The sequence below is a fragment of the Sinocyclocheilus grahami genome, unplaced genomic scaffold, assembly GCF_001515645.1.
Source record: "Sinocyclocheilus grahami isolate Dianchi unplaced genomic scaffold, SAMN03320097.WGS_v1.1 scaffold333.1, whole genome shotgun sequence".
NCBI classification, from domain to species: Eukaryota; Metazoa; Chordata; class Actinopteri; order Cypriniformes; family Cyprinidae; genus Sinocyclocheilus; species Sinocyclocheilus grahami.
Genome location: NW_015505512.1, coordinates 860,535 through 885,114, shown reverse-complemented (window position 1 = coordinate 885,114; position 24,580 = coordinate 860,535). Strand labels below are relative to the sequence as shown.

The window sequence follows — 24,580 nt, the reverse complement described above, 5'->3', positions numbered from 1 at the left end:
GGATGTTTAGTCATGTTTATTTTGTGCTGAAACTGGTATTAATGTGGAGGAGATGATCAGTTCACGTGCACTACGCGCTGTTGAACTGAGGCGATCTGTCACGCCACATTAAATAGCGCCAAACGGCATTTATTGTTTGAATACTGCAATACAATGCACAGAATTTGAAATCTGAGACTTTGTTTTATATTAAAAGTACCAATGCACAATGCTTATTGCGATTTATTGGATGGGAAGTGCCCTTTAATGTTCCGTCCATTAACTGAAAACAGGCTAGACCAATCAATTCTTGGGATTTAAGAATCGATATCGTTCTGTAAAAATGAGAACCCAATTTCTTGTCTTTTTTCCCTTGTTGTTCCCTCTGTGGTCCCTGACAACTAAGTGGGCTGTTTCTCCTTATTTAAACCCCACCCTCCTCCCCTTTTCACTTTTTCCAAACTCCTGAATAATGAACTTAACAAATAAAAGAATAATTACAGACTCGTGTTCTTGGCTATAAACGAAATGTACACCTCCCTCTAATGAGCGTTTCATGTTTTTCTTTCTTGTGAGGGGCTGCTGAAGGGGCAGTTTCTCTGTATGCCTTGCACTCCTTCCCTGTGATCCTTTTTTTTATATTTTTATATATATATATATATATATATATATATATACATATATATTCTTACAATACACTTTAAAAAACACCTAGCAGCTATAGAAATCTATCCATCCATCTTTTTTTCTGTAAAGCATATGACCTTCAAACTTCACAACCTTTTAAACGTTGTTGTTTACTTTCAGATGAGGCAAAATGCGATATTTATCTTGCCAAACTTTCCTTTCTAGTTTCAAAGCGAGATCTGGCACAGTACAGCTGCAGCCATTTACGACCATATAAGTTGGTCCAACATATTAAACTTTTTTTTTCTTCCAATTTCACTGCTATATGAGGATTGTGAAATCGTGGGAGAGGGTGATAGGGAATCAGTAGTGCTTGTTTCAGCAGGCTCTCTCACAACACACACTCAGGTATGCCTGTGACCTTTATTTCACACTTTCACCTTTGACCTGCTCAAACCACAGGTACTCAAGCATATCTCCAGGGCAAGCATTTCTCCAGAACCTCCTTATGTATCGCAGTCTGGCCGAGTGGAATGTACTGACAAAAGAGTTGCAGAGAAGCAGAGCCAAGTGAGTGATCGATCGTCTCAGTGTGACTGAGCGCGTCTGTAAACAATCTGCAGTGTTGTTTTCCTCTGCTGATGTAGCCAGCGCTCACTTTCACATGCACAGCAAGAGTTTCTCCGACAGATCCGCCATCAAAGCTGCTCTTATTCCAGCTTTGTTGGCTTATTAAAACTGGATCAGAATGCCATGGCATGAATACCCTATTCACTACTGAAAAACAACACACTGAAATCAGTTACAATCCTTCAGCCTGCCATAGTCTCAAGCTTCAACCGCAGTAAGCCAGGAGTAATACGATGAACACCACCAATGTTTAGTAAACATTCACATATGCTGGTAATAAAATGCAGAATAAATTATGCTAATAAATACTATTCATTAAATGTAGGTTGTTTACTGTTGCCAAACAACTTGCAGCATTAGTATACAGCAGAATTCAACTGTTGTGCAGTCAAAGGTGTGTTTCTATTGGCTGTTTTACAGCACCTTTGAACATAGTTCATCCAATCAGATTTTACTCAGTACAATACATTTTATATTATAAAACTGGAAATAGTCAATGAACTCACAAACTATGACTGTACATTCTATATTAACGAGCCAAGTTTCGAACTAAATAATATAGATCATTATCAATTCTGAAATATGTTCATGGTTGCCAAGAAACATATAAACATGATGTATGCAGAATTCAACTTGTGTGCAGTCAAAGGTCGCAGTCATAGATTTTAGAAACATATCTATCCATTTTATTAGTCAAACCAAACAGAGAATTTAACTACTCAATCCAACATATCCTTGAGAAAAAGAAACTCACTTAATTGTATTGAATGTTAATTTGAAGTTTATGTCAAATCTTAAAAGCATAATGTAATTGTAGATAAGATCATATTAATGAAATAAAGTCCACTTTCTTGACTATGCTTCTTAACACACTTAAGTACACTTTTAAAAAGTACACTTTGGTAAAATTCCTAATTAATAGTCTTAAAATAAATTATTAAATTAATCAAATAATATGTAATTAATGTTTACACAATATTTACAAAACTGAACCTTCATCATTATAAATAATGAATAATATATTTAAATAAATATAGATAGAAATGACACTAAAGTACATTTTAGTTTACCATAAGTGCTTGTCAGTACATCCAGCATTTGAATTTAAAGGGATAGTTTGCCCAAAAATGAAAATTCCCCTCATGTCGTTCCAAACCCGTAAAACCTTCGTTCTTCTTCGGAACACAAATTAAGATATTTTTGATGAAATCCGAGAGCTTTCTGACTCTGCATAGACAGCAATGCAACTACCACATGCAAGGTCCATAAAAAGGAAGTAAGGACATCGTTAAAATAGTCCATGTATCATCAGTGGTTTGACCATAATGTTATGAAGCTATGAAGAATAATATTTGTATGCAAAGAAAACAAAAATAATAACTTTATTCAAGAATTTCTTATCTTCCGTGTCAGTCTTCCATGCACGTTCACAAGAGTACCATGAAGTGTCATGGGTGTGCTTACTACCTTTTTGAGCTTTAAACGTGATAGTTGCATTGCTGTCTATGGAGGGTCAGAAAGCTCTCGGATTTCACCAAAAATATCTTAATTTATGTTCTGATGATGAATAAAGGTTTTACGTGTTTGGAACGACATGAGTAATTCATAACAGAGTTTTTGGGTGAACTATCAAGACAATAGAAGTAATTAAGAAATTAAATATGTACTTCAGTCCTACTTAAGTGGTTCAAAAAGCACTTTCTAAATATAAATTAAACTGCAATACATTTTCATTAAACTGCAATGCAATTGACCCTTTGCAGGGAGTTTGATTGACAGGCGATCTGACCAATCATAACACAGAATCCACCATTATTTTCCGACAAGCAAATCAGACAGGAGAGTAGATTAACTTTGGTGGACTTAAACTTGAAAAATGGTGTGTACTGACGTCTTTCTGCGTTCATTCATGTTTATTTTGTGCTTTAAGTAAAGAAAAAAGACGTTCGGTTAACATGCCGCTTGAACTGAGGCGCAACAGCGATCTGTCCCACAACACATTAAAGAGCCACAAAACAGTATTTATTAATTGAATTTCTTATAACATGACAACATTTTAAAGCTGAGACTTTAGTATCCTGCTCTGTCTTGTCTGTTGGCATGTTGTCCGTTTCCTCTTTGCTCCACAATATATTTTTCCCTGCGTGAGAACATGATGTGTGGCGTGAGCACGACATTGCTTGTCGGACATAGCAACAGTAACTAAAGGGGGTGGGGGGGGGGTCTTTGCGAAGGGTCAATGACATGTCTGAAAACATAACATTCAGTTCAAACTCATATCAAATGCCCAAGTGTACTTCTTTTCACAAGGGTACTAAAATGCGGCATTTCAATACTTCAGATGAATACAGCACAAATGAGCTGCATCATGTGGCTCTGAATGTTTTTACAGTTGACACACAATTGTTAGGAGGAAGTCACACAAGCTCCATGTAGATTAAAAGAGGGAAATGCGTGTGCAATGTTAACCAAAATAAGCAATCGCAAACACCCCCATCCTTTATCACGTCATGCCTCATCCCACAGCACAGTTCCTCTCTGCTTACACTTGACTTTCTCCAGTCTGTCATCAGAAGGTTATAAGTACTAACAAAACTAACAAAACTGCTGAGTGCATGGCTGTAACGTCATAAGGCAGAAAGTGACAGTCATCCGAAATCAAAGGAGGCCATTTCCTCTATAAACCTCAAGCAGGAACCAGACACGTTTCTAAAAACAGATTCTGCGGGATGAGGACTTTTACCTGGAGGCCTAAAGCAGGTCTCATGTGAGTGATCCACACAGTGAAGCTGGTGAACTGTAACCTGTCTGTCTGCCTGGACAGGTTCTACTGTATTTGGCACACCAAAAGCAATGACAAAAAAACATAATTGAAGTGTTTATCCCCTCATCCATGTTGTGAATGTTGTTGTGACACATTAAACCGATAGGGTGTGCACTAATTTTACTAGCAGCATTGCAGAAAGCAGCATTTTGCTAGGATTTGTAGGGATGAAAAGTCTTTGGGAAGTGGCAGGGAAACTTTACACTTCATAATAACATTCATTAACAAGTCATAAACAAACTTATATAATGTGAAATGTTTGTCTTGTTTTTTAGTATAGCCGAAATATCTAAACATTTACGAATCAAGATGCATTTACTTGAGAAGTAAAATGACTTAAAATATTGTCTGCCAATGGGGTAAGAAAACAAAGGTAAAAAAGGCAAAACAAGATTATGTTTCTTGCAGATTGTTTGTTTGTTTTAAGCAAAAACCCTCAAAATGTTACCATTTTTAATAAACAAAACAAGTCTTAATATTTTAAGTCATTTTGCTTCTCAAGTAAACGCATCTTGATTTATGAATGTTTAGATAATATTTGTGATGGAAAACAAGGCAAAAATACTTAGTTGAAACGTTTTTCGGTGTGTAGTCTGTGCAAATATTTATATGAAAATATCAGAATGAAAAAAACGTTGAGATCTACATTAACCGGGTTCATTTAAAAATATTAAAAGACCAAAATATAATTTTATTTGGTATAATCATCTTGACTACAAAAATAAATAAATATGTGTTGGATCAGGTAGGAGCAGGAACAATCTTTTTACAGTGAAACTAATACTGTTTTAATGAAAGCTACAATAAAGTATAGCCCAAACGAAGTAAACAACACATGCAGTTCAAGTCATCTGAAAAAGCAGTTTCACTTTTCTCTGGAGAACTGCTTGTTTCCATAGATACGGCTGAATTTCCCAGGACAAACTTTCCTGCCAACTCTAAACTCAAGACACACACACCACGTGCACAGAGGTTATGAACTGATTATTTTCCTCTCCTAAGCTCTGATTTGGCTTTTGAGAGGATTATTTGGATGGAGCAACTTTTGAAATCTTGATCCCATGTCAAGTTTTGGCACAGCAGTAAAACATCAATATCTTTTGTGGAGAACTGTCAGAAAGTTTTTTTGTTATGAGGAAAACAGATGAAGTTGATGTTCCACAACCTGCAAATAAATCTGTTGTGGTGTTTTAAACTTGTTTTCTTTGAGGGGAGGGGGTGGAAAAAAACACTTCAGCTTGGCAGCATTTTCAATAACCTTCATTATTACTACATTATATAATGCTAAATAAATGATCACGAACGAACTAATAGAAATGTCATGAAACTATGTTTTGACTTGCAAAGCATCATGGTTGTTAATACTTTTAAAGTTCAACCCAGTACAAGTTTTGCTGACATTTCATAATTTATCTTGCAAATAAAATAATAACATAGCATTATATGTCATTAACATCATAAGTTACTACAACGTGTCACCCAACTTTCTTTCTCTTACCCACGAGCAGACAGAGGATGTCCAGCCCGACCAGCATCTTTCTGCTGGAGCACTGCACCGTATCCACCGGTTCCGCGGGAGTCGGGATGTGTTTGGTGCCGTTCTCCCTCGCCGTGTCCCCGGATCCGCCGTGATCCGCCAGCCGCTGCTGGAGCTCCGCGTGACTGTTTACCGAATTCAGCTTCTGCATGATGTCCGTTCAATTCAATATTATTACCGGAGATTGTGCCAATAAAGCCAATTTGACAGGTTAGGAACAAAACTGAGTTTAAGTTTTGAATCTTCTGAAAGTTTTACGTTAAAATCCAGTAAGTGTCACAACACGTACAAGCGCACGTGTTGATGATAAATACAGAAATATACACAAGTCTTAACTAATAAAGCGAACGGACTTGTACGGGGACCCTGGTCCGCTCTCTCTTACATGAAAACTCCTTTCCCCAGCACTTATGAAAAAGTTTCAGCTGCAGTTTGGCCATCATCTTCTGGACATGATGGAGAAAAACACATTCCTGAAAACATCTGTCAGTCAAAAGTTTGTCATCCTCTATGACTTCTACTCTTCATGTCAAACTTCTTTCTTTCTGCAACCGAGAGAAAACTTGAAGCGGATCGCGTTTTGATTTGTGGGTATTAGTGTTATTCCTCCGCCCTCTTTGGTTCTGTCTCAAAACCTAGTGAGCTGCCTACCCAGACAGCATTTTGACGTTTAAACTTGCACGCTGCCTACTTAGGGAAATATTTTCTGGTGCGCAGTTTGGTGAGGTTGATCTTGCAACCAAAATTGTCTTATGACACAATATTGAACAATTAGACTTTATAACTTAAATAGTTTAAAACAAGTACAGTTTTTATCATAAACTATGATAATCTCATTTAGTCAGTGTTATTGAGCAATCTGTTGCTCAGCTTGGATCCTCAAGTTGACCGCCATATTGTTTGTTGATTCGTTGATTCCTTTTTCTTTTTTTTGTACAAAGGTGACGGCGCATGCGAAATGAGCAGTCACATTAATTAAATTTCGCAGGCAAATGTGATGACGCGTTTCAATGGCCATCAGCATAAATACTGCAAAGTTTATTATATTCAAAAATGTACATTTGTAAAACTTTACTTCCTATAGGCCTACCTTTGCATCAAATTACAACTAGTTACAACTGCACTGCAGTGTTTCAGCGGCTGATGGAGTGCGGGAAATTTGACAATGTTTTCTCTTCTGACTGCGGTTACCAATCTTTCTATGTTTTATTAAGGTAAAACTTTATTTCGATAGTCCACTTTAGACATTCTATTAACAGTAAGTAACTTTGGAACTACATGTCAATTAGCAGTTAGTAGAGTATTAGTAGACTGTCTGCTTAATATCTTCTAACACTTTCTTTCTGCTCGTCAACGCATCCACATGATAAATTTGAACCTGAAATGTTTTTTTGTCTAAATTGACAAAATTTTACCCACTGAAAAACAGCTATAAATTGGACCACACCTTTAATTATCCTATAATTTAACTGTTACTAAACTGCTATAACTGCTATGTTGTTTCTAAATCTTTTTTCTATTAATGTGGCTTGGACGTTGTTGAGCTGTTAAATCATGTAGAACTATTTTCTGGCGCATGTGTCCAGTGTAAACAATTCTGATGCGAAAGTTCCAAATGTAGGTTCTTGAGGAGCCTAATCATTGAGTCCTGTCAATCATTATTTTGAACCTATATAAGCAGCACTTATTGTGCCGTCCCAGCAACAATTATTCCAGCATCCCTCCACCTCCCCATCTCCCCCTCTATTTCTGTTATTCTCCTATACTATGTACTGTAGTACCACAATGGGGGGTTAAACTCAGAGCCTCGGGTTCGAGCCTCTGTTGAGGACAGCAAGCCAAGTTTTTTTTTACCATTAACAATCATGACTGGATGGGCAGGCAAACTCGTGAAATGCTGTCTAGCTAGGCAGTCCCCTAGGAATTGATTCACAGTCTTTCTCCTTCTTCCTCTCTTCTTGCCTCATTTCTTATGAAACCAGCAATTGTTGCCTCTCCCTGTCTTTCAGCTCCAACCAATCTAAAATACTAATCAGCTGATATTTTTTTTCTTTTTCATTAAATGGAGGCCGTGAAGAAAACCTGTCAGACCTTGTCCTTCACACTCCTTTCACAGTACTTACACCATCGATTACAATAATATAGGCTAATATTTAATGTAAAAAAAATAAAGAACAAGTAATATCACACAAATAGAGTAGAGTTTTGGGCCTCTCTGCAGGGGCTTCTTGAAGACATTTGTTCGAGGTTTTCAATTATTTGCAGGTCTGGTGAACTTTGGAGAATTGTGAAATATTGCCATCTGCTGAGTGTTTTAACAATGACATTTCTCATCCAATCCAACACAGTCTTCTGTGCAACTCTCAAACCCCATTCACACCAACAGTGAATAAATGCTGAAGTTACAGACGACCATGGGCGAATTATTCACTGACTAAGGGAATGATTTCCTTTGTTTTACGGTTGTACAATGAGCTGGTTTTTAAGTCTTTAATATTACTATTACTTAATCTTAATTGTTCAGTGATTTACCGATGAATTGTGGGCTATTGAATAGCAGAAAATGTCATTCTAATAGATGTTCTGCTAATTATAATAAAGAACAGGAATAAAACGAAAAGCTAAAATAAAATAATTATATATTTTTTTGTAGAACGGTATCTTTAGACATTATAATTATATAATTATATAAGACATTATATAAGACATTATAATTATATATAATATTATAATTATGTATAATATATAATATGTAAAATATATAATTAATTATATAAGACATTATGATATTTGAAATGAGTTAGTTAGGCTACTTAAAAAATGTAGAGTACTGTTTTTAACTATACTTGGCATGGGTACAATTAGAACAAAAGTATTCCTTGTCTTTATTAACTAACTGTAAAATATGACATACTTAGGTATTATTGACCATAATTTGTTTAGTAGACAAATTAAAGAAACATCACACGAATAAATTGCATGTTTTTACGTTAGCTTTTGTGTGTTAATGTAAAAAAACAAAAAAGTGTTCCAACTGTACACGGTTTACTATCACCAACTGTGCTTAGACAAAGTGTTTTTGCTTAATATGAAAACAAAACTGAAAGAAATGCTGTTTTCTCTAAAAAAACAACAACTTTGTGGTGTGGATCAACTAACATTTTTATGGAGCTTATCTAGATAGTCCCTTTCATTCCAGTAATGTCTGTTTCACTGAATCCTCACAGCACATACAGAACATCACATAAAGTGTAGAAAGTTTTAAGACCTGTAGGTGGAGACAAACAACCATTTGTTTCAGAATCAAAACGAGATATTACTAAGCATGCTTGCACACAAAATAAGTTTGTCTAGGTGTCAGACGTTTCCAGTACACAGAAAAAAATAATAAGTTAAAATAAAATATTATTCCTGTCCAAGTGGACTGTTGTTGGCCATTATCCTGTAGGCTTTATCCAAAATATGGACAAGATTGTATGATGTCAGTCAACAACAACAAAAAGTCTGGTTACAATGGACCACTTCTGTATTCACCGGTGTGTGTGTGCGTGTGTGTGTGTGTGTGTGTGTGTGTGCATGTTTATGTGGTTTATGAGGACACAAATTTGTATAATAACATGGGTATGACATAGGTATTACAACGAGAAGGTGATTTATGAGGACATTTTCAGTGTCCCCGTAATTCAAAAGGCTTATAAATAATTCAGAATGAGTTTTTTTGAAAATCTAAAAATGCAGAAAGTTTCCTGTGAGGGGTAGGTTTAGGGGTAGGGTTGGTGTAGGGCAATAGAAAATACGATTTGTACTGTATAAAAGCCATTACGCCTATGGAGAGTCCCCATAAACCATAAAAACAAGCCTCTGTGTGTGTGTGTTTGAAAGTGGAAATTATATGTAAAATGATGTTTTGACAAAGGGATGTTTATCTGATACTTGTTAAAAGATTCAGTCCCACAGTCCAATGAAGTGAATAGATGGTTGTGTCTCTTTATTGTGAGCCGTATTAAAATGACAGCAGCAAATCCATCCTGAGCTGGATTAATGTCACACTTTGACATTGTACAGAGTCTCACCTTCAAAATCCCCATGGGCTTTATTTCATATAATACACACATTTTTAGTTGTTCCTCTGAAAGCCTTTCAAAGTAGTGACCTGTACTCTCTTAAAAATTAAGGTTCTTTATTGGCATCTTTGGTTCCATGAAGAATCTTTAACATACATGGAACTTTTCCATTCCATAAAAGTTTCTTCAGAACGGAAGAAGGTTCTTAAGATTATTCAAATGTTCAAGATTTTTTTTTTTTAATGATTCACTCAAGGGTTCTTTCTGGACCTTTATAAGCTTATACGTTATGAAGTTATGTAGTTATGCTGTCAACACGGTCAGTTGGTAAAGGATGGAAACTGAGTAGGAGAGAGAAACGTCAGTCATAGACAAACGACCATTTTCACCAAATATAACTTTCCCATCACGTCCCCACACATCTCAGGTGTTTTTTTTCTTTGTAAGCTCTGAACTTCCTCTAGTGAGGCAAAGGATCCACCCACAAGACTGACCAGTCACCAACCTCACTCGCCCCAGATATATTACCTAATCTTTGAAATGTGCCTCTGTGTCTTTTTCGGTTCCTCTCAATTAAACACATCTGAACAGCAAGGTTCCTCTTTTGATTTTCTTCTTCATTGATTTATTATCTCACCCAAGGCCTTAAAAGTTGGGAAAATCTATTGTGGCTTTGGAAAGTGTTGGTATTTCATCATTTCTCACTTTGTGGTTTATTAGTTTATTATTTTGTCTGCAGGTGTCATGAAACACTTTATCTGGCTGATGACAAATAGCAAGAGTCATTCGTACAGAGCATGTGTGGCATTAAACTTTCACAGGTAGACCACAGACCGGAGCTTACGGTATGTACAGGACATGACATATACAACACACACACACACACACACACACACACACTTCATTTTCTGATACTGAATTGTATATTTATGTTACTTTAAACGTTTTGGTTGGTTTGCTTGATTACTCATGATTACATGACATAAATGAATGAATTCTGAAGAGGAGAAGCTGAAAGGGGGTCAGGAGAGATTCTTTGTTACTAATCATTTTCCATTATTTTTCATAATTAGGCTTTCTGCATGATTCTGGGTCACATAAGGGAAACCACAACTGGGTCATATCTTCAGATGTGAAATCACACACAGGTTACATGCGTGTTTTTTGCACATATTTTTAATAAAACGGTCATAAGTGTCAAAAGTGCAAATATAGATAGCTTTGTCTAATAGTAACCATATTAGAGTGGATGTCACAAAACCTGTCAAGAATGTAACTAGCTCATTTTACACCTCAAAATAACAAGAAACGGGACAAATCTTTGTATTTTTTAAAACTATTAACATTTTTAAGTATGTCTTTCTCTCTCAATGTAATGCAAAAAAATCCCATTACAATATTTCTCGATAATTAGAAAAAAAATCATCATTGTAAAAATATGTGTAACAAAATATTTCCATTAAATACTGTTCTTTTGAACTTATCAGAGAATGCTCAAAAAATGATGTCATCCTGATAAAAATTATTAAGCCACACTTACCACAGTTTACCACTGATAAAAATAATACATGTTTCGTGAGCAGCATATTAGAATGATTTCTGAAGGATCATGTAACACTGGAGACTGGAGTAAATATGCTCAAAATTCAGCTTTGCATCACAGGAATAAATTACATTTTAATACATATTCAAACAGAAACTAGTTGTCATAAATTGTAATAATATTTCACAGTAATACTGTTCTTACTGTATGTTTGGTCAAATAAATGCAGCCTTGGTGAACATAGGAGGCTTCTTTCAAGAACATCAAAAAATCTTACTGACCCCCAACGGTAGTGTGGATATCATTTCTCTTTATCTCTTCATTATTTATTTATTGTTATTTCAGTTTTAAGGTGAAATATATCTTGGACATGTTTTTATGTTTCATCCAGTCACATTTTCTACAATGTCTTATTAATTTATCTAAGTTATCTGTTTATTCTGTTGCTACCACATGTCAGAACATGTTGAATCAGAATAACTAAACATAAAAAAATAAACATGGCACATAGAGCTTAGTACTGGTCTAATGCAGTGTGGTAAATGTGGTGGCTACCTTCCTTATGTTCTGAACATGTCAGAACAAGCTCACTTTGGCCACTAAATAAGTTACGGCAAGAAAAAAACGAAACCTACACCTGTACACAACAGCACAGTATGTGCCTTAGTTCAGGTCTCATGTAGTGCGTCACATGTGGTCTACAGAATGTGATGGTTTTGTAGCGTAAAAACTCCCAGCAGTCTATTAAAGGGACTGTGACACCTGCTTCCCTCCGGTTGACAGCGAGTAGGAGGGCTGATACTGCCCAGATGAGAGGTGTTTCATATTGCACTTCACCCATGCTTTAGGGGAAAGTACACTACAAGCACTCCACTTGGACATCTGCTGAGAAACTTTAAACAGGAACACAAGACATCATACAGGAAGCTTGACACATTCTGAGGTTTGTCTACGGGCCAACCAGAAGACGAGAAGTGGAGGCCACGCTCATTCTACATTATTAGTCGTGAACTCGACAGTGTTTTCGTCTCAGTTTGCTCACTCGTCTGTCACACTTGCCCTGCACTGAGGCTGTCGGGCATCATGTCTCTATCTGCCGACTACTGGAGTGATAAAACGGGTGACAGGGGTGGAGGAGGGGGAGTTGCTTTGGCCCATCAGAGGAGACTGATCCGGGGATTGCTTGTTTGGGCCACCCTGCTCACTCTAGGCTTGGCCACATCAATAACTCTCCACTTCATCCACAGAGAATCGCCAGCTACTAGTAAACAGCAGGTATGGTTGGGATCTGTAATCTACACTCTTAAAAATAAAGCTTCTTTACTGGCATTGATAATTCCTTGAGGAAACTTTACCATCCATGGAACGTTTCCATTGGTTCTTTATAACGAAAATAAAAGGTTGTTTAGAATGTTAATATTCTTCACACTAAGAAAAAATGGTTCACTGAAAGGTTCTTTGAGGAACCGCTGTGAAAACCAACTTTTGGAATCTTTATTGAACCATTAGTGTAGATTGCAGCTGTGTTTACTTCATGTACAGTATGCGTATGTTTAAACCTTCCATTAAAATGAAGAGACATTCAGGCAAGTTTGTTCAAACTGGTATTGTATTGTATGAACTGGTTACATTGTTTCGGGTTCTGTTGTGTATTGTGTATCTGTATACTGGTGGGACACTCAGACCACAGCGGCTGCTGACTCAAGACCGCAGATGAGGGGAACGCAGATATGTGTAATCACAACGTGCTTATATTTACAGACAGGGCAGACTGAAATATAGAAGCTCAAATAAACGTATCATTAAAAATATCATTTATTTACAGATGCTATTTGCACCCCACTGAAAATTGTGACATACTATTTGAATTTTAGTAACTACACTCTTAAAAACAAACATTCTAAAAAGGAAGTTTAGCAGGGTTAGGGTTCCTCAAAGAACCTTTCAGTAAACAGTTCCTAAAAACACAATTTTTTCTTAAGTGTAAAGAACATTTAAATAACCTAAAGAAGCTGTTTCCACTATAAAGAACTTTGTGGGGAATGTAAAGTTTCCATAGATGTTGAAGGTTCTTCATGGAACAAACGGATGCCAATAATAAAACATGTTACTTTTAAAAAATATATAATAGTATATATAATATCATATCATAAAATATACTGTAATTACTTCAATTGGGCCACCAATGATGTTTTGGTCATTTTTAATGGATGCACTCTTAAAAACAAAAGTTCTTCATGGTGGTACAAAAACCCTTTGACAGCCATAGAACCTTTCCAGTTTCTTTATAGTGGAAAAGGATCTCCAGATTTTTTAAATGGTCTTCACACTAAGAGAGAGAAAAAACAAGAGTTATTTTAGGAACTGTTGACTAAGAGGTTCTTCTATGGCATCCCTTGGAAGTTTTATTTTTGAGAGTGTGTATGAAGTTCTAGTGGATGTGCAGGTATCCTGACTGAGGACTGACATTTCAAAACTTAGTTAGTCATTTTTACCATTTATTTAAAAAGCATTATGATATTTCTATATAAAAAAGATCTGTTCTCTTACAATAAGTAACCATGCAATGACCACGCAATACAGTGAGTCATTTGTATGTAGTAAGAAAACAGCTCATTTAGTGCCAATGTGGAAACTCAGTATCAATATTGTAGATATCACTATCAATCATCACCTCTCTTTCCAGCACAGTGGAGCGATCTGACTTTTTAGAAGATGCTTTTTTTTATCTGAACAGTGTAGAGTAATTAGCCATGATATCATGCCAGTTGGAAGGTTGAATTTTATGGTTACCACATGAACGTGTCAAAACACGTGCATGCGCAATTCAGAAAATAAGAAATGAAACTCTCTATTGATACAAATCAGCATCTGACGCAATTCCACTTTGCCATCATTTCTGAGTCACAGTTTTGTCACAGATATGGCATGAAACTACTCTAGTATTCTAGTTGTGCTCAGTCAAAAAACATAAAGAAATTATATTTTTGGGTAACTTTCTGAAGATTAGGATGTGATAGTGTTAGAAAGGTTAACTGGTGGTTTCATTCAAAAGTAACACCTATAAGATATGAGAGCTTGATTCTGATGTTTGAAAACGAAATTGGTTTAGGTCTGAAACTATACTTTCTCTTGAAATGTTTTTTTTCCACACACACACACACACATGCGCGAAACAAGTAGATGTAGACATATTGGAGTGGTGAAGGCAAACCAGCAACCACAGAACAGCAAAAGAAGACTTAATGACATAATTCCACTGAGGGGAAATGCCACTCCACAACCCCTCCTCTTCCCTGATAATGTTTTTCATTCTGCTTGTCTGACATCAGAAGCGCTGCATATTGCAGTTTGTTGCATGTTTGGAAAAAAAAGAACTAAAGGGGAAAGATAAATTGGACTGGAATGAGCTGAACAACATACTTGGCAGTGCCCGAGTGACTACCAGAGGGAGGGGGGGGGGGGGGGGTGGGGGGGGGGGGTTAATAACTTTGTCTAGTGCTCTTATGAAAGTTTATAGCATGATTTGTGAAAATGTAGCTATACTGAATGACATGGCAATGATGGCATAGACTTCTTCATGCTAGTTTTTGCATTATTCATTCTGTAATCTACTTGTTCTACAGATCTGTGTGTACTAGTGGTAAATGCTATTGTTTTTGACAGCGTTGATAACGTTTATGACAGACAAAATCATGATCATTTTTGCGTTTCCCTTACCGAATGTCGTATCCTGTCAGCAAAAACCTGTCCATGGGCTTTTTTGATTGCTTTCAGTTTAAGTGCCGGTGCAGTGTTGCCAGACATTGATACTAAAACAAACTCAAAATAAACCAAAATTATTTCCGATCTTTTGCAAATAAGATAAGATAAAGATATCGCTGACTCTAAACTGCAACTTCATACTTTATTATCTTTCTAAAGTGTTAAATTAAGTGGAAAAGACAAGTCCAAAAACGCCCTCACAACTGTCTCAAGCCTCGTTCACTCCGTCAGCGTCTCGCAGCGATAATTTTCATACCACGGACGCTAAACATTCTTGCAAACTGTCTAAACTGAACTATACATGTCATGCAGGCATTCATAAGAGGAGTTTAACAGCAAATTAGTCATTCAAAGAACACATTTTATTTTTGAACATGAAAAATTTACAGAGGTCCGGACCTCGGTGGCCTCATAGCTGGTTACGGGCCTGCCTAGAAACAACTTAGCAAACTGTCTTGCAATTAAGACACCTTAGTAACGTCTATCTACAGTACAGTATCTATTTATCTATGAAATCTTAAATTCTGTATAAATGCTTAATGCTCAAGGTTTTTTACAAACTTCTTGAAATTTCAGGCAACACATTCAAAGTCCTTTCTTAGTTTTGCTTACTATATTTTAACTACATTTGTACTAGGCTATATTTTACTGTAGACAATGTGAGAAAGATTAAAAGCCTTGATATTACCTCATTCTTTTTGCTCCAGCAGGATCAAGAAAAATTCGACCAACCTCAGCACAAAGAAATTCCTCTAATGGAATTTTCACCAGACTGTAAGTCCGAATTTTTTACCTTTTAGACTTTTAAGAGTTCATCTTATGTGTATTCCGTTTAGCCACAGGAACTATTTGGATACTTAATTCCAAGTAGTTTAAAATATATCAATATCTTGTCATTATACAGCAAAATATAAGAAATATACCCCAGTCTTCAGTGTCACATGATCCTTCAGAAATCATTCTAATATGCTGATTTGCTGCTCTAGAAACATTTCTTATTATTATCAATGTTGAAAACAGTTGTGCTGCTTTATATTTTGTAGAAACTGTGACGCATCTTTTTTCAGGATTCTTTGATGAATAGAACATTCAAAAGAACAGCATTTATTTACTTTTTTTAGCCTGACTTTTCTGTCTACTTGTTCACAGGGAAAGACTCAGACATGGTGGAGAAACTCCAGTGGAAAACAGTGCGTGAGGTTTTTATCAAAGGACAGGAACAGCTGTTGGTGAACGAGTTTGGCCAATATTTCCTCTATCTGCAGGTTACCCTCGCCTCTCATGAGAAAGCAAACCATACAATCACTTTGGAATCAAAACAAAGACGTGTGATTTTAAAAGGTCTTATCAATGGATCGAAACTCTCAACTGTCTTCATGGCTAAAGGCATTTCCCTCGCTAGCGGAGATACTCTAACTGTGACCTGCCAGCCGAGAGCCAAAATCCAGATCTCTCACACTGAAACCTACCTGGGTGTGATCAAGATTAATTCAACCTGAATCTAGATCAAAGACTGAAATGGATTTGTGACAGTATTGAATGTGGACTCCCTCTGCATTGATCTGCTGGGTTTTGATGTGCACACTGAAGGCAGTGTACGACATGTTCGCTTTTTTTATTTGTTTCTTTAAGTGACATCTCCAAAACTCTCTGCCTTTATTGCACTAGCCTATATTTAAGCTTCTCCCCACTCAATGGATGAAGTGTCACTGAATCTCCATGTGTGGCCGAATTCTGATTGTTACCAATGTAAAATTGGCACCCTATTGATGCACTTTATATACATGTATGTATATATATTTGTGTGAAACTGACCCTTTGCTGAAGCCCTGAACTGCTCCAAATGTTCCTTCAACTCACTCACTTTGCTTTTGTGAATACCTTAGTCCACACTACAACACCTGAGTCAACAGAAAATTAAATTAGATTAAGTTAGTAACATTCATTTAGCAGGTCTCCTTACGGATGCTAAACATGTTTATAATTATAATCAACACACCATTTCTGCAGCATGAACATGTCAAGGTTTCTTTAAAGAGAAAGGGCAACAAACACTGCTTGTTTTCTCTTTTGGTATCTTGTGTCACTATTTTAAGCTCCTCAACAGCAATATATCTGGATAATTTCTGCAATTTCTTGAAACTAGCCAAACACACAAAACGACCACAGAAATAGAAAATAGCAAGAGCTGTTCTCAAATGGCAGATCAGCGACAGCTGCTAGTTGCAGCAAAGGTGGGGACTTAGCAAAGGGCCAAGTGCACACAAAGGAAAGTATCAGAATACCTCCCTTCAACAAAGCAAAAAACTAAGGCTGAATTCAGAATGGCAGACTTGCATACTACAAGTATTACAGGTGATGATTCAACCAAAAATGAAAATGCTGTCATCATTTACTCACCCTCAAGTTGTTCCAAACCTGAATGAGTTTGTATCTTCTGTTGAATATAAAAGATATTTTGAAGAATGCGGGTTGCTTGTCCCCATTGACTACCACAGTGTTTTATTCCATACTATGGAAGTCAATGGGGACCAAAAATTGTTTGGTTACCCACATTCCTTAAAAATATCTTCTTTTGTGTTCAGAAGAAATAAACTCATACAGGTTTCGAACAACCTCGATGACAGAATTTCCATATCTGGATGAACTAATATGGCAGAGAGTAGTATGCTACTATACACTCTTAAAAATAAAGGTGCTTCACGATGCCATAGAAGAACCATTTTTGTCTAAATGGTTCCATAAAGAACCTTTAACATCTGAAGAACCAAGGTTCTTTGTGGCGAAAGAAGGTTCTTCAGATTATAGAAAGGTAAGAAAGAGATGGTTCTTTAAAGAAGCTTTGACTGAATGGTTCTTTGTGGAGCCAAAAATGGTTCTTCTGTGGCAGTGAAGAACCTTTGAAGCACCTTTATTTGTCTGTATGCTATTTCCAAGTTTTCGCCAACAAGGATGTCATTGGTCAGGTGGTATATTAAGAGTGGCAAGCCACTGAAAGTGTATATACAATGTTTATGTGTGTGTGTTTTATTGTTTGTTTGTTTTTTTTATTTCTTATTTTTGTCATATTTATCTGTATTTATGGCTGTTGATTATACAGCGTACTTAAAAGTCTATGAAAGTCATTTGATTCAATTAGAGAACAAATATCAAACCAAGTGGCATTTCTTTAAACAAAAGACCTGTTCAAACAAAACATTTCACAGAAAAGAACTTTCCTAATTCTAAAACAATAGTATACTCTTTTAGGACAGGCATATAATTTATAATGAAGACTATATGAGAATGAAGGAAAAAAGTGCTACTTTATGACAGTCAAATGTAACTGGATCATGTTAATGTAATGAACAACACTTGTAGATACTCTGAAGCTGACTTCATACACTCACTAAAACTATCTTGACACCAGCTGGTTAAAAGTCAATTCACAAATTGCTCAGAAAAGTGAAAGTAATTCTGAGAAAATCTCTAGCTTCTTTGTATGCAGATGCCACTGGTTTGAAAGGTTAATTAATGTAGAGGGTTAATATTTCAACTGAAATTATTACATCATATGATGCCTATGAGGTCATTAGTTGGACATTTGTGGACAATCGTGAATAATAATAGAATAAATAAATAAATCCTCATTTGCCAAAATAAATAAAAATATGCTACCGACCTCTAAATGTCTGACTTGGACAAGTGTTATTTTATTTTTATCATCAGTTCTCTTTTCAGATTTCCTTTTTTAAGTTTTAGTAATATTATTGTGCTTTTTATATTAATTTTAAGTCATTTTACATATTTTATATATATTTGGTCAAATATGTCTATGTCTATATATATATATATATATATATATATATATATATATATATATATATATATATATATATATTAAGATATATATCTTCTCCACAGACCTCTGGAAACTAATGACATTGTCCTGACTTATGACATTGTAAAGACCCAAGTCACGTTTTGGACTCACTAAATATGGCTGAATTGATGTGTTGTTATATTATTGTCCTAAGATCTCCTTTCAAATAAAGTTACTCATTTTTTGCAGGTCTGACTGTATATTATAGGTATAATCTGACAAAAAAAAGCTTATACAGTGTAAGGCAATTGTTGGACTAAACAACTACATACTTTCTGCCAATGTCTTATTTATTTTATTTATTTATTTTATTTCAGGTTTATTTGACAGGGACAATGCACATGAACAATACATAAATGCACAATGTGCCAGAAGGCTATTTTGCATCTGCAGTCCTTGGACTGATGGTAAAATTGTAAAGAATTAATCAATACATAATACTTACATACTCTAAAATACATATACCATCCACACTATTCCTAAAAACAAAACATCCGCCTTAAAATTATACTATACACAAAACCAACAAATCAATACCAGCTCACTCATACACACAATCCAACTGTCAAACAAAATAACAAATAATATATCAATAATATCACAATATCAATATACAAACAAAGATAATGTAAGCATACAGACAAGTAACAGTAGCCCTAATCATTCAATCAGACCTAAACCAAACAACCTCATATACATAACAAAAAAATCTCAAACTAGCAGAGCAAAAAGGACAAGACAGCAGCAGAGTTTAATTTACAAAATGAATGTTGACAATGCTGACTCTCAATTATCCATTTCTTTAAGTGAAACTTAAAGGAAGCATAAGTATTGAAATTTAAGTTTAAGTTTAAGTAAGTTGGGATGGAGTTCCACTCACGAGCAGCCCTAACTGAAAACCCTGTTTGACTAAATGCACTTTTTCTTAAAGGGACTATGCCATTCTCCACTCTTTTATGCAAAGCAAAAACTTATGCATTTGTTTGCTTTGTTTTAATTGTAATGACTCATTTATACTGGTGGTAGACTGGCTGATATGCTTACAAGAACGAGACAGACAATGATAAGACTTTCCGTCGAGGTGGGAGTGAGGGGGCAGAAACACAATTTCACAGCAGTGACTCATTTCCATGAATCCATCAGCAAACATCTTTAGTTAGCTGTGGGTTTCAGCATTGACATTTGTTCAATTATCATCTCAAGTTTGTATCTCATTTAATTGTAACCTGGCACTAAACTGAACCATACTATGGTTCTGGCATGCATCTCCTAGATCTCGAAACCATAGTGTCATCATTATGTGCTACTGTGACATCATGTTTTGATGACTCAATAGCGGGACCCTCTTTCTGAAAAGAAAGTGAAAGGGTGCGTAAGCCATAACGTCATCTCATCTGCTGCTTTCGAGGAGCCCCTTTATGAGTTAATCAGGACACACACTCGTTACTTCACATTACCTCCACAGTTTAAAAGGCCTGAATATGAACTCCACTATAAATGTCTCATCAAAACCTCTTTAGTCATGGTTAAGGATGTTTAGTGTTTAATTTCTGATGATTTACTCTGACTCTAAAATAAAAAAGAGCGGAGAACGAATAATATTAACAGCAATTATTATATGATGCAATCAAACTTATAGCAAAATGTGGTAGTTCTGTATGTTGTTTCAGGGTTGGCATCATCTGAGGTCCTCTGAGGGGTTGGCATCATCTCTTCTCAGGTGTTCTGGATCCAGACTGAAGCTTGTGTAAATCCTAGTTACCACGGGATGTCAATCCCGTGGCAAAAAACAGAGAAACAAATACAAACATAGTTAGTGTAGCTGCTGTTCCAACCAAGCTAAACTGATTTGTTTAACCCAAACTAAAGAATAATAATGTGCATTTGATCAGATATAACTGCAGTAAAAGATTATGAGATGCATTATTTGAATGCTTGATCAAAGAGATGTCTTTAATCTAGATTTAAACACAGAGAGTGTGTCTGAACCCCGAACGGTATCAGGAAGGCTATTCCAGAGTTTGGGAGCCAAATGCGAAAAAGCTCTACCGCCTTTAGTGGACTTTGCTATCCTAGATACTACCAAAAGTCCAGAGTTTTGCGACCTTAGGGACCGTGATGGATTGTAGCGTGGCAGAAGACTAGTTAGGTATGCAGGAGCTAACCCATTAAGGGCCTTATAGGCAAGTAATAATATTTTGTAACTGATACGGAACTTAATAGGTAGCCAGTGCAGAGACTGTAAAATTGGGGTAATATGATCATATTTTCTTGACCTGGTAAGGACTCTAGCCGCTGCATTTTGGACTACCTGTAGCTTGTTTATTGAAGATGCAGGACAACCACCTAGAAGTGCATTACAATAGTCCAGTCTAGAGGTCATGAATGCATGAACTAGCTTTTCTGCATCAGAAACAGGTATCATGTTTCGTAACTTGGCAATGTTTCTAAGATGGAAGAATGCCATTTTTGTAACATGGGAAATATGATTTTCAAAAGACAAGTTGCTATCTAATATAACACCCAGATTTTTGACTGTAGAGGAAGTAACCGTACATCCATCTAGTTGCAAATTGTAATCCACGAGATTCGTTGTACTGTCTTTTGGTCCAATAAGTAATATCTCTGTCTTATCCGAATTTAATAGGAGAAAATTATTGGTCATCCAATCTTTTACATTTTTAACACACTCTGTTAGCTTAGATTTGGGCTTATAAAAGCCCAAATATACTGAAGAGATGTAGTCAATATACAAATTTGAATAAAACATAGCATCCCAATTGTTGACAACCATATAAACATTACCTGTGCTATTGTATACTTTCACAGTGCTATCTAGATAGTCAGCTTGCTGATAATTCGGGTAATTCGGTCAAATAAATGCTGTTCTTGCTGTGTAAAATACATACCCCTTATGAAAATTAATTATAGATTCATTATAGTAAAAGTGTAGTAACCATGTTTTTTTGTGTACCATTTGTATAACCACGGTTTTTAAACTATGGTTAGTGTAGCAAAACCATGGTTAAATTGTGGTTACCGTGGTTTAACTACAATAACTATCATGCATCAAATGGTTGTTTATATATGTGAATAAACATGGAGGAGGGGAAACCATCTGTAGCGTTGTATTTTTTTTCCCACAACACTCGTACTCTTACAGTGTTGTGGGGAAAAAAATACAACGCTACAGATGGTTTCTCCTCCTCCATGTTTTATGTTTATGGTCCTCCAACTCATCTCCAAACGTCGAGAAAATATGTTCATTTCCATTCAGTTCCAATTTCCGACTAAGAGTGTTTTCACACCTAGTTCGTTTAACCCTTTCAAACGCTCTCGGAGCGGTTCAGCGTGTATATGTAAACAAACAGTGTGATCTCAGACCCACACTAAAAGGACCCAAAAGCGAACCAAAATGTGCCACATCCATGTGATGACAACATGTGAAGACGCCATCTTGAATACCCAAAATCCACTGCTACACGGAAAGCTGGGGTCTGAGTTCTTATAAAGTCGTGGTGTGAACAAGAAAGGGTCTGAGATCTCTTCATTGCTGAAGAGGACCAAAAAAAGAACTAGATTGTGAACACCAAAAGGACTGAGGTCACTTTCAGCTGGTTCCCTTTCTGGGTTTGGTTCTTTTAAAACGAACTATATGTGAAAACACCCTAGGAAACTAAGTCCAGGACACTCCTGTGAAAGAGAATTTTAATCTCAGAGAGGCTATCCTGGTTAAAAGGTAAAAAAAACACCTGTATTTACGAAAATTCCAATAGCACGTGAAGGCAGCATTGAGCCATTTTTTTTTCATTAATTAGTTGGGCCACAAGGTGGCAATGCTGGCCCAGGCGGTTGTTTCATGAGCAAAAATAAACGGAAGACAAAGCAACAACAAAGGACTGAAGGGAGCAACAACAATATAGCACAATACAAAGGCATTTACACTGCATAGAAAGTTTAATCGGTCATAACTTGTGGAGAGAAATGGCGCAGACACTGGATAAAGATAACTTTCAATTGTGCATGTGTGGACCCACGCATTGTCGCACGCTATTAAAAGGACTGATTGAAGTTCGAGTCCAAACTGAGGTAAACTTTAGATATTCGTACAGCAGGCTTACCCACTGATTTATTTATTTTTTGTTTTCTTTCCAAAAATGTCCAAAAGTTTATTGAATATTTCTCTCCGTATTTACTGTGTTGGTAACTACACAACTTTGTTTAACATAACAGAATCGACATAAATAGTCTACATTAATAATACCAACAAACACCTTTTTGTGGGTTAAATTAGGTAGAAATAGCTAAGGTAATACTTGCAGGTTAGGCTACTACTTTTTAATCATGTATCAGACCTTGACTGATACTGCTCTCAGACAATGTGCAAAAATGTATTGAAAAAACTTTTATAAAGCTTTATTATAAAACTTTTAAAACTTTTTTTATAAAGCTAAATTAGCAAAATCATGTTTCTCAATGTTGGTCTTTCCATGTGGATAAGTTGGAATAAATGTGGAATAAATTGTGGAAAACTTAAATTAAACTGAATTAGCAGCTTGAATTTGGCTGAGCTCAAATGACTGGCTTCATGACAAGGTCTTTGACAATCCTACGCATTAATAACAGGCTACTGCATACAGAGAATCGGGGAAACAAAGAGTGCTAATTCTACTGGTTCACATCCCATCTTTCCTGAGTGGGTGTTCCTCTTTTCTTTTCTTTACTTCTTTCAAGATTTTATTTGGCTGTTCCCCCTGAATCGGAAAAGGCCAGTCACCCTCATATTAGCCACCAATAGGTCCATGATGCTAATTTTACAGCCCACTCTTGTCAAAATCAGCCGTTATCCACCTCCACAGGACGAGGAAGAAACACAGAAGCATTTCCGCTGTGTGTGCATTTGCTGCAGAGGGGAATCTTGTCTTCAGTGACGTCACCCGGACATTCATCAGCTTCTTTTCACATCTCATAATCTTTGTTTTCCTGAGATCACTTTCCTAACTTCTTTCTCACCCTATGTTGCCGAAAATGAAATTGAAATATGCTAATTGAATGTTTTTGTGGCTCGTTTTGATCGGTGGTGTTCAGAGAAAAATCACTCTCAGTATTCATTTCACACATTTTATTTTCCTTTATTTGAGCTGTCTCTCACCAGTCGCTGTGCTCTCAAACTGTAGTTCAACAATGCATCTCTGTCATATCACAGGCAGGGGGTGAAGAGGCCGTCACTTGAACTCCTATGTTTTCGCAGCAGAGGGCGCCGTTTTACTTACTGATTAACATTGAGCAGTTGGACTGTCGTCTGATAGTGATGGGCTGTGTTCCATTTTTTTAGTGCTCACCCTTATACTCTAATCCCTCCAGAGTGAACACTTCAAAGAGATGAAGGGTGTAGGGGACCAAAATAACAGTTTTTTTAGAAGACCCCTCCGCATTATCTTGCCAATCCAATTAAGGCTTAGCAAATCAAACCTGCACAAATAGTCATGAGAGTGAAGTGTGCATCAGTTCGAAATCCTTCATACTGGTTTGGTCTTGCCAGAGGAGAACCGGCCCCCCCGACTGAGCCTGGGTTCTCCCAAGGTTTTTTTTTTTTTGTCCATTTCTGTCACCGTTGGAGTTTTGGTTCCTTGCCGCTGTCGCCTTTGGCTTGCTTAGTTGGGGTCACTTAATTTATGGCAATTGTGGACTTGATTGCACAGATACTATTTGAACTGAACTGAGCTGGACGATGACATCACTGAATTAG

At 36.4% G+C, this 24,580-nt stretch overlaps 2 protein-coding genes across 2 annotated transcripts in view; one reads left to right on the top strand and one right to left on the bottom strand.

Moving 5' to 3' along the window:
* The window catches only part of ppap2d (phosphatidic acid phosphatase type 2D), a 42,725-nt gene extending 36,545 nt beyond the window's left edge, over positions 1-6,180 (bottom strand). The window contains exon 1 of the mRNA XM_016295298.1: positions 5,559-6,180. Coding sequence (XP_016150784.1) covers positions 5,559-5,748 — 190 coding nt within the window. The 5' untranslated portion in view covers positions 5,749-6,180. The remainder of the gene's footprint in view (positions 1-5,558) is intronic.
* A 6,107-nt stretch (positions 6,181-12,287) lies between these two features.
* On the top strand, positions 12,288-16,468 carry tnfsf18 (TNF superfamily member 18). The gene is made up of 3 exons (XM_016295259.1): positions 12,288-12,479; positions 15,680-15,743; positions 16,119-16,468. Exons 1-3 carry the CDS (start codon positions 12,288-12,290, stop codon positions 16,466-16,468), a joined length of 606 nt encoding a protein of 201 aa, XP_016150745.1.
* Positions 16,469-24,580: the final 8,112 nt, after the last annotated feature.